Source organism: Myotis myotis, unplaced genomic scaffold (genome assembly GCF_014108235.1).
Source record: "Myotis myotis isolate mMyoMyo1 unplaced genomic scaffold, mMyoMyo1.p scaffold_m19_p_5, whole genome shotgun sequence".
Lineage (NCBI taxonomy): Eukaryota > Metazoa > Chordata > Mammalia > Chiroptera > Vespertilionidae > Myotis > Myotis myotis.
This window is the reverse complement of record NW_023416357.1, coordinates 18,492,823-18,505,086: the sequence shown is the minus strand read 5'-3', so window position 1 is coordinate 18,505,086 and position 12,264 is coordinate 18,492,823. Positions and strand designations below refer to the sequence as shown.

The window sequence follows — 12,264 nt, the reverse complement described above, 5'->3', positions numbered from 1 at the left end:
GTTTGTAGGGGGACTGATTTAGTTCTGCCCAAACATCCAGGGAGCTTCACCCTGGATCTCTTCCAAGATTCTAGTAGACGTTTTTAAATCACTACCCTGGGGCATAATCTTCCAAATGAGGCCATTTCTGTACTTGTACATGGTAACTTAGAGTGCATTTGAGTCCTAACACAAGACAACTGATAAATCATAAGTTGTACAAAAATGTCTAAGGTTCATACTTTTTTCTTCTCGTTTTCTATCCTACATCTTTTTGTCTATGTCAGTTAGCTATTGTGTAACAAACCAAAGTACAACTTAGCGGCTCAAAAAATCATTTACAGCAGACTGTCAGAAAAACAAATTAGGAAAACAATCTCACTTACAAATCCATTAAGAACTACAAAATACTTAGGAATAAATCTAATCAAGGAGGCAAAAATCTGCACAATGAAAACTATAATACATGTCTGCAAGAAAATGAAAATACACACAAATGGAAAGATATTTCATGCTCATGGATTAGGAGAAATAATATTGGTGAACTGTCTATACTACCCAAAGCAATCTGTAGATTCAGGCTAATTCCTATCAATATCCCAGCGGCATTTTCCCAAAGAAGTAGAAAAATCAATATAAAATTTGTATGGAACCCCTAAAGACCCAAAGTGGAAGAAATCTTAAGAAGTAACAAAGATGGAGACATCACATTTCCAGATTGCAAACTATATTACATAGCTATGTTAATAAAAACAGTATGGTATCAGCATTAAAACAAATACGTAGGTCAATGGGACATGCTAAGAGAGACCAGAAATAAACCTATGTGTATATCTACTCAGGTAATCGCTGACAAAGAGCCAAGAATATATAGTGGGGAAAGAATAGTCTCTTTGTCAAATGGTGCTGGGAAAATCGGACAGCCATATGCAAAACAATAACACTGGACCCCTATCTTATACCACACACAAAAATAAACTCAAAGTGGATTAGAGAGTTGGGTGTAAGACCTGAAACTAAAACTCCTAGAAGAATACATATATTTTAATGACACTTTTGTTTAATGGTTGATTGATCTACCAGGTTATATTTTATGATACTTCTGATTCCGAAGTTTCTCCACTAACTTTTATGAAAGTAGAGCTGATTTGGGACTCCCCAAAATAACTGATTAATTTATAACATAAATTACTTTAATGGAATAAATAGTTTCACCATAAGTTGAACCCAATTCACAAATCACTGCATTAGAGTATATGCTTCCCAAATTCCATTCTAAAAATTAGATGTGCAATGAACTCTCCCATGCAGATGCATCTGGACTGCCCTGACGTACTGCCAAGGGAGAAAACAAGAAAAAGGCAGGAGATAATGTGACTATTAAATAGGATTCAACAAATCATGAATGAGTGGAACAAAAGAGTGTATGAGAAAGAATGGCATAGAGCATAATAGACAGGCCCAAGCTCGAATGCTGCCTTTTACAACTGTCAACTGTAGAACCTTTGAAACCTCCGTGCCTACATCTGTAAAATGGTTTGAAATGTAATTTTTTCAATAGGTTAATCTCATTCAAATAAATGGCATAGAGCAGAGGGCTTTCCTTATCATTGCCATTCAATACATTTAATTTTTTAATTGTTTTTTATTCAAGAAATATAATATAAAATTTACTTGAGTAATATGGAATTTAGCATTAGGTATTCTTATAAAAAATAAAAGGATATAATTGAAGATACACAGAGATTAACACTAGCCAAGATTTAAAATAGAAGAGTAACTTTTGTTTTGGTGCCTAGTTGTTTCATAAGTGTTGTTGAAAAGTATTTTTCTTTAATCAAATGATTCTTGGGTGAATACTCAAAGCATTATAGAATGGCACGATGACTAGAACCCTGTGCTACCGCTCTCTTTGGTGAAATTACAGCCCTCCTGTGTAGAATGACATTTAAACTATAGCTTGATGACTATTGCTTTTTCACTTCCTCTGGGATAATCTTCTGAGAATTAGGCCTTAAGAGATTTCTTTGGAGAGGTACTCACAGGCTTCCTAAGTCCTCAGCTTATTTTTACCCAATTTTCTGGCCCCACATTGAGTCACTTGAGATTTTATCAAAGCTGTGAACCCTGACAAGTCATGCATAACGATTTGCGATCTCAGAGAATATTTGCTTGGTATTAAAATGGCTTATTAAATATTTCAAATTGGTCTTCAGAGACGTTCAAGAAAGTCCACTCTTTCTGCTTCTCATTGGCATGTAACTTTATAAAATGTGTGCAATTTATAAAGCTGTAGTACAAAAAGACACTGAATCAAAGGAATGACACAGGGCAATCCGCAAAGGAAACAGGGTTTCAGTTTTTTGTAGAAAAGATATCTTGAAAGCTTTTTTATGTACTTAAATCATTTTCAGATTTGTATAAGACATCAGCTGAGGGACGCTGATCCGTAGCATGGGAACAGTTAAGAGTGCACCATAGAAAATATTTACCAAAAAAGATTGCACACTAAGTAACTAATGAAACTTTGAAATGCAATGCTTCTATATTGTTTGTAATGGAAACTGTTGTGAAAGTTAAGAAACATGTAGCACTTTTACGTTTGTTTGGTTTTTTTTAATGAAAACTAAATATGTAGGGAAGGGACTGTTGATTTAGTATCTCTTGACCAAATCCATATAATAATATTCATAAAAAATGGAATTATTATTTTAATATTCTGGTGGAATAATGATCTTATAGTTATCACTTTATATATTTTCATTTGCAAATCTAGCACAGGAGAGGATAATAATTATTTCTTTTCTACTATTTATGCAATTAGGGCACAAAGCATGAATAAATGAATGGTCCAATATAGGACATTTTACATAGACATAGATATATAAATAAATATTGATGATTTTTTTCATTAAACTTTTATAAAAATTCATTAAAATGACCAACATAACTCATTAATTTATTTAAAAGTGCCAACAGGCTATATTACAAATAGTGTCTAATGTTTTAAAAAATCAAATACTATTGCCTTAGGTGGTTTGGCTCAGTGGATAGAGAGTCAGCCTGCAGATTGAAGGGTCCTGGGTTCAATTCTGGCCAAGGGCACATGCCTGGGTTGTGGGCTGAATCCCCAGTGTGGGGTGTTTAGAAGTCATCCAATCAATGATTCTCTCTCATCATTGATGTTTCTATCTATCTATCTATCTATCCATCCATCCATCTATCTCTCCCTCTCCCTTCCTCTCTGAAATAAAAATAAATAAATAAATAAATAAAAATTTAAAAAAAAATCATTATTTTTTGCTTACTTTAATTTTTCTCTTGTGAGAGTAACTTTTAATTTCACCTCATTTATGGTGTATCTGGTATCAAATAGTACAGGAAATTATGCCTCATTTTTCCTTGACTTGTAACCTCAGACTCTTGCTCAGAATCTGTTAAAGGAACAACCGTGAATTCTGAGAATAAATGTGATTCTTCCCACTGCAATTGTCACACACAGTGTTAGTTTGCTAGGACCGCTGTACCAAAGTACTACCAAGTGGGTGGCTAAAACAGCAGAAGTTTATTGTGTCACTGTTCCTGAAGCTAGAAGTCTGAGGTCCAGGTGAGAGCAGGCCGTGCTCCCTCCTAAATCACTGGGGAAGGATATGTTCCAAGCCTCTCCGCTGGCTTCTAGTGGTTTGCTGGACATGCTTGACTTCCCTTGGCTTGTGGAAGTATCACCCCAAGCTCTGCCTCCATGTTCATATATACTTCACCGTGTGTGTGTGTGTGTGTGTGTTCGAATTTCCCATTTCTATAAGGACACCAGTCCTGTTGGATTAGGGGCCCACTCTATTCCAGAATGATCTCATCTAAACCAATTACATCGACAGTGACCTTATTTCCAGGTCATTGTACTGGAATTTAAAACTCCAACATATAAAATTCCAGGGGAAATAGTCCAACTCATAGCACATACTTTAAGCATTCTTAATTTTTGATTACTTATATGTTTTAAATGAAAAAGAAAGCATTTTTTTTCTAATTTAAATACATCCCAAAGCACCAGTGGTTCTTATAATTTTCCCATCTGAACTTTAAATTAATTAGAGTGTAGGTAATTTTCGTTTGGCCTGAAACTTCCTTATTAATTCTCTTTGGTAAGATATCCTTGAACACCTGAGTAAGAGATTTATTTTCCATCCCTCTTGTTTATCTCTCCTGCTGCTGTCTCCTGGGGCAAGCTGACTTTGCCTTGCTCTGTGCTATGCATATACCTCTGCTCCCTTCAGCCAGCTATCCGTTACTCAAAGTGGCAGCCTGATACCTTCAGATGCCACCAAAGTACAGTGAGAGAGACAATTTGCTGTTCCTTGTTTCACACACAAATAGAACCGCCCGGTACCCGTGTGGTCTGCAGCACAGAGATGTGTTAAGGACTGTAGTTTGTGACCCGAGTAGAGGGCTATCATATTTTCTTTTCTTCCCCTAAAGCCCTTTCCTGCTGTTTACTTAACTCTTCTACTTTAACCATCACTCAGCCAATACCTCCAGTCTACCTTTCTTTCTTTTCTATCTCCTTTCCTACCTTGTTCTTTCGTCCATTTGTCACTGCATTCTGCTTCTCAGCTTTCACTTAACAAGGTTGGGTTTTATAGACACCTCAAGCCAAGCAGAGCACGCTTTGTCCTTCATGCGGTGATCCAGCCCATCGCCATCAATGAGGTGTGATCTTGTACTGTTTCTTTTTCTCAGCTTTCTCCATGAATGGTTGCTTGGGGACTATTTTAAGATGTTAAAAAACGATTTAGACTTAAATCACTATTGCAAAACCAGAGCAAGTTTCAATAGCTTGGGATTGTGTAAGTGTGGCTTCTTAATGGCCATTATTTTACAACATTCTATCCTGTTTTCTCTTTTTTGAATCTTAGTCATCTCTATAAGCCAGGTATTATTAGCATTTTTCCTATCAGGTCAAAGATTTGACTGGTAATATTTTATAATAGTTTTCCACTGTTATAGCTTGACCAGGGAAATTACTACAGATTTTAATTAGTTTCAGTGAGGTACCAATGAAAATGTCTCCTAAATCAACATTTCTCTGTAAATATCTACCTACTGAAATTCTCTAAACAAGTTGGAGAGATGAATATTGGAGCATGTGTCATTAATATTCTATAATAGTACTAATCATACTTAGTAGTAGGAGAGATAGTTTACATATGATTAGCTCTGGTAAGTATAATAAAGCCAGAACATGTAGTGCTAGAATCTGAAAATTCATGGTACACAGAAATAAGGCTTTCTAAGAATGGACTAGTACTGAGGCAAAAATACTTTTATTTTACTTTTAATTTTGAGATCATAGATTCACATGCAGTCATGAGAAATGATATGGAGAGATTCCTTATGCCTATATCCTTTACACAGTTTTTTCCCAATGGTAACATATTGCAAAACTATAAAATGATATTATTAGTGGATGTCCTCTGTGTCCCCATGGCTGCCTGTAGAAGTGGGTTTCCTGGGTGCTGCTGAAATAAGAATTTCCGGAGGCCTCCACGGGAGGATGAGGTATTCTTGAAAGTTTTATTTCTGTGGAATTAAACCCCTCAGTTTCCAAGGTCCCATCTCTGGCTTTTTTCACTGGGTATAATTCTCTGAAGATTCATTTCAGTTGTCACAAATATCAATAGTCTGTTTATTTTTATTGCTAAGTAGTTTTTGATAGTATGAATGTACCATAGTTTGTTTAATCATTGCCCCATTGAAGGCTATCTGGGTTGTGTTAATCTGCGAGCTACTATGAATGATGTAACTATGAATATTTGTAAACAGGTTTTTATGTGAACATATATTTTTATTACTTTAATATGAATGCCCAAGAGTACAACTTGCTGGGTTATATGGTAAATGTATGTTCAGTTTTACAAGAATCTGCTAAACTTACATTTCCAGCAGTATAAGGGTGACCTAGTTTCTCAGCATTCTCACCAGCATTTGGTGTTGCAATTGTATTTTTATTACCCATAATTAGAGATTTCTTTTAGAAATAACACAGTCAGTCCTCCTTTTCTGGGTATGCCTAATTACTAATTATATCTCTGCTTAGAATATCAATGTAACAATACTATTTATCCCAGAATCATAGCGTATTACTAAAAGTCATACATTTTTGGTCTGCTGATAAGAATTTTCAGTTGCACTTCTCATACGAATGCTTTTAAGTTCTCTAGGATCCCTTGTAGGCAAAGGACAAGCTTTGTTTAAAGTTCTGTTGGAATTTAGACTCATAATAGGTGTGTCATACCTACATATTTGAAGTAATTACTAAAATTAAAGACTGACAATTGTCAGTACTTCCATAGTCAAGTACCAAAATGAATGCAAAATTTTATAGAGGCTTACTTGGTTGTGAAAATATTTTTGTTTGATATAAAACCTGGGCTAGTAGGTAGACTTTTCTAGTGTGGCAAATTAAATATCAAGTCTGCACTTGTAGATGACTCATCAAATACATGTTATAAATAAATGAGAGCTCTTAACCACTAATTCTACAGTGAAGTTGTATTGCCCTTAATAGATGGTTGTCATGTTACACTTAGATCAGTTTTATTTGGGAATAACTGGATATTAGATTGATTTGCCTAACCATTCAAATAATGTTTAAAAGGTGTAAACATAAAGAAACTAGCATAATAGATCCAAAAAATTAGTACCACGATATATTTTAAAGCTTATAAATTACTTTAAAATGCATTTTAATCACCAAAAAGTTAGTGTGGTAGGAAAATTCTGATACCCATTGTGTTAAGATAATTATATTGGTACTGTGTAAAAGAGACTAAAAGAATGCTAACTGAACCATGGGAACCCGTTAGGAGTCTCATTAACTGTCCGTGTATGAAATAAAAAGATCATGAATGACGGAAATGATTTGAATGGGCTGTTTTGATGGTATTAATAATAATTTGTCAACTCAATCACCTTCCCAAACCATTCCACCCCTGGTTTTCTGAACAGTCATGTAGCAGGCAATATACACTCTCATCACAACTTTGACTTTGCCCCACAATTAACACCGATTTGACTTTTAAACATCAACCCAACCCAAACCTAATTATGTGAGTCTTATTAGCATAGAGAGTCATATCATATTCTATTTTGGACTCAGGCAAAGAAAGTAAGGAATAGGTTTGTCCTATAAATCCAAGAATTAAATTTAGTGGGACAAATCCATTATGGTTCTCTATAGATATCGCAATATAACTCCTTCTGTGTATAAGTTACTCACATGCTGAATGTCATAACATACTAAAATTTGTTTTCCTGAATGCACAGGTACCTCTGTTCTGCAGGTGACAGCTACCGACGCAGATGACCCTACCTATGGAAACAGTGCCCGGGTGGTTTACAGCATTCTCCAGGGACAGCCCTACTTCTCCGTAGACCCGAAAACAGGTTAGTGCATTTCTCTATAACTTGTGTGCAGGTGCATGTACAGGAAAGAAAACAGTGTTTTACTAATTGACCATTGAACAACATGAGTTGGAATTATGCTGGTTCACTTAGATGTGTGTGTGTTTTTTCCAATGATTACATACAGTACTATAAATGTATTTAATTTCTCACTTTCTTAATGACACTTTCTTGTCTCTAGCATACTTCATATAAGAATACAGAATATAATACATGTAACATACAAAATATGTGACAATCAACTGTTTATATTATCAGTAAGACTTCTGGTCAACAGAAGGCTATTAGCAGTTAAGTTTTGAGGGAGTCAAGAGTTATCACATATGTTTATAGTGTTTGCAGGGGGGATCAGCACCTCTAACCCTTGCATTGATCACGAGTCAGCTGTATTTCTGTGTACTCTTCTATATCTGACATTGTTATTGTAGCACACTTGAAAATGACCTCACTTTTATAAAACAATGTGATTGAATAATTAAAGATAAATTAACAGCTTTCCTCAGGACTTTGATCATCCAATATTCATACCTACACCAGTAAAAGCTCCTAATATTAGCTTATTCCTGAAACACTTAGTGAAATACTTTTCCTTAAAACAAACATGGGGCATTATGGGAAATGAGATTTTCAAGTTTATTGTATGTTTTATTTACATATTAGTTTTAATTCTTTGCAAAAGAAGGTAAATGACTTAGTTTTATTATTTTATATTTTATTTAAATTTGTCACACAAGTTGTTGTATATTACATTGGAGAATTGTATTGAACTGCCATTTTTTCCTAATGAGAAATAATTTTCAGCCCTTAAATATTGTTTTAATTATGAGAAATTAACTGAGAATAAATCCAAATACATATCAACATTTTTTTTCAGGAAAACATGAATCTGCCCTTTTTCCTCTCTATTTTTCTGGCCAAAACAATCATATGCTATTATATCATTTGATGTGATGCCAAAATGGAAGTGAAGGATATTAAATAATACATTATAGGGTTATGTTACAACAGCATAATCTAAAAACCACTGAAAGCTCTGGCCTCATTGACAATTTGTTAATAAAAACTTGGCTAAATATAAAACTCATTTTTTAATCTAGCCAGCTGTACAGTACCAATAAGTCTCAAATTTACTAATAATTTCAAAGATATACATAATCATGAGACATAGATGAAGTGAGGAGAGAGATCCAGGATGTTCCTAAGTCACATTTGATGCCTTCTGAGTAAGGTTAACAAGTGGGGTCTTCAAGCAAAGGGCAATACCACAGAACTAGTGCAGAGAGGCACCTTTGGTCCTAACTACCCCCTTATATTCATATACATAATAAACAAAATAATTTTTCTGGAACCTTGCTCCACAAGTCTGTAGACTCCAGGTTTGTTTATCGTTATCTTAGACAATGAGGTACATCTAACTGAAGAGATATTATAGACAATAACACTTTCAATGATTAATACCATTAGATTGCTAAGAGTATTATCACCATCGTATTTACAGAGATTCAACTAAGTTACTTGTTCTCTCGTCCTTGTTATGCTCCAACACAGAAGTGAAGAATAGATATCAGGCATACTGGTTAGCCCCGTAATTCTCAAAACTTATGAATAAAATAATGAAGAATATATGTGGATATGTTTATGTAAATGAAAAATATACACACATATATACACTGAGTGGCCAGATTATTATGACCACCCCATCAATACTTCGTTGGGCCACCTTTTGCCTTCAATACTGCAGCGATTCTTCTTGACATTGACTCCACGAGATGTTGAAAGGTGATGCAAGGAATCTGACACCATGCCTGATGAATAGCACTGTCCAGTTCTGTGAGATTTGATGGTTGTGGAACCAGCTGCCTGATGGCTCTTTTAACTTCGTCCCACAAATGCTCAATTGGATGGAGATCTGGTGATTGTGGGGGCCACCTAAGCAAGGTAAAGTCTCCCTCATGTTCTTGAAACCACTCCTGCACAATATGAGCACCATGGCATAGTGCATTGTCTTATTGGAAGAAGCTATCCCCATTGGGATATGCCATCAACATGATAGGATGAACTTAATCAGCAAAGATACTTAGGTATGTTGTGCTATTCAGACATTGTTCCACATGAATTAAAGGGCCCAAATCATGCCAGGAAAACATGCCCCAAAGCATAACACTGCCCCCACCAGCTTGAAGGGTTGTACTCATGCATATGGGGTGCATGCTTTCATGCTGTTTCCACCAAATTCTCACTCTGTCATCTGCATGATGCAACTGGAAATGTGATTCATCGGACCACATGACTTTTTTCCAATGCTCGACTGTCCAATCCTTGTGTTCCTGTACGAATTGGAGACATTTTATCTTGGTAACTGCAGACAGCAAAGGTGTTGGAACAGTTCTTCGGCTTCCATATCCCATATGATGCAGTGTATGGCTAATTTGCCTACGAATGTCAGGTGGTCATAATAATCTGGCCACTCAGTGTATCCATATATTATATATGCATTTTAATTATAGAATAAATTATGTAATTAAATTAAGTAAAAATAGAAATTAGGAGATTATAAAAATAAGTAATGTAATATTACCTAAAATGAATGTGATATACAAGTTTTTAGTACCATGATATTACTAAATATTTAGAAATAAAATATTTATTTATCTGGCAATCAGAATTTTGGGACAAAAATATGTATACATATGAATAAACATTTTTAATCTGGTAGGGAGGTTTGGAATTAGTTGAACATATTTTTATTAAAATATATTTACACTATAACACTGTAAATTTAAGGTGTTTGACATAGATTTGATTATTTCTATGTTGTAATAGTATTGCCATTGTAGTGATAGAAAATCTTAAGACATCTCATTATTTGATATTATTGTTGCTCCTTTTGTTCTATTTTCCCAATAATCATGGTTGTTTTACATATGAAAAAGATATATTTCTCACTTTAAATATGCATCACCCTAAAGGAAGGAAACAAGAAGACTGTGTTTCAATTACCTTGGTTAGTATTGCACACACACACACACACACACACACACACACACACTTACATGCAGGCACACACATGCATAAATATGCAAACACACACATGGACTTTAGCCCAGTGATTTTCAACCAGTGTGCCGTCTGTAAAAATTTTTAAAACATGCAATACCTGACTATTTAATAAGGGACTCTGACCTCTTTTCCCTAAGATTGTCCAATAGAAAACTGACAACAGCCAACACAACAATAGCCGCCTAGTGTGAATGAATCAAAACTATACCTATTTTTTGTCAGATCAGGAAAAAATATATGTTTTGGTGTGCCACAGAATTTTAGTAATTAGTTTTTGTAGGCCAGGAGGTGAAAAAGGTAAAAAAAATCACTGCTTTAGCCCATTAACCATCCTATACATAGCCAAATGTTTATTTTTTAAAAACGTTACAGTTACTTAAAATAATAATTAATGGTATAAATGTCCTATATGTATTTTGAAAATTTTCTATCCGCTGTTTTAACTTGTTAGAAAGCAAATGCTAATTCTGTGTGTGTATGTGTGTCTAAATGTCTATCTGAATGTTTGCACATGTTGGGTGTGTGCGTGTATATGCTTTGGTTACAGCAGGATTCTGAGAACAAGATTTGACTAGGGCTGTACTCTGCTGTAATTTGTGCATTAGTGCAGCAAATGTATCTGTAACACAATCTTTAAATAAATATTGCAGTTGGTTATACATATTTGTAGGTTAATTAAGTACTTCATTAAACAAAAATATTATTTATAACTTAAAATAGGCTCTGCTCACATACTGCTCTATGAAATTATTTTGGCTCTTAAATTTTTTTTGCTCTTGTCTTTAAGCAAAATAATTCATTGTGTGAAATGTATGCCCACATGTTGATGTTTTAATTTCAATATTATAGTAGCTGAAGCATCATGGGAAACTATGGATATATGTACTACTATAAAGATTCTTTAAATATGCAATGTCTTAGTTGTCTGTGGTGATAGGTATTATAACATAGAATGCTCATTATTGTCTTTAAAGCTAAGAATTTTTTGGTAATTTAAACTTAAGAAGATCTATTACCATGTCATTATACACCCTCAGAAGTAATGAATTTAGTGGAAGTTGTGCTTAAAATGTCTGGAATAAAGTACAAATAAACATACTAAAAACTTAATCAGCTGCTATGGAAGGGATGTTATATAAGAAATGTTGGCATAGTAGTTACTTATAAATGTACATTTTAATAGTAACACTTGCATTCTATCCTCTTATTTGGCATGATTGTATTTCAACACGTTTCCAATTACTTTCAATGAATACCAAATATCATAAAGCAGAACTTTTGTGCTCATATAGTGCTGTGAGTGCTTATGGTTAAGATCAGGACTTTGGGTTATATTATTTTATTATCTTAAAAGGGACATTTTGGTACTCACAATGACTTTCTAATGCTGAGCTGCCTTTGAGGCCTTGTTTCCTATTTTATAACAATCTAAGAATCACTGCATCCATACATTTGAATTATTGGACCCTTGAGTGTGACCATTAATAAATCCTGGAATGTTTGACACTGAAATCCCATTAATCAATATGAAACAAATCTTGTGAATAATTTATTGTTTTGAATAATCTTTGTCCAGGTAACTCTTTTATGTCATTTGCTTTGTGTATAACAATGAAAGTAATGATATCTTACATTACCATTTTTAAGGTGCAGAAGACAATGAAAGGATAAATTATAGCAGATGACAATGGAATATAAAAGACATACATCATTGCTGCCCAGATTTAAGTAAAATCATGTTAATGTAAAATTAATGAGGTT

The 12,264-nt window shown here is 34.3% G+C and overlaps 1 protein-coding gene across 1 annotated transcript in view; it reads left to right on the top strand.

Moving 5' to 3' along the window:
• Positions 1–12,264, top strand: part of CDH18 (cadherin 18) — a 344,495-nt gene that overhangs the window by 180,221 nt on the left and 152,010 nt on the right. The window contains exon 4 of the mRNA XM_036309477.1: positions 7,306–7,425. Coding sequence (XP_036165370.1) covers positions 7,306–7,425 — 120 coding nt within the window. The remainder of the gene's footprint in view (positions 1–7,305; positions 7,426–12,264) is intronic.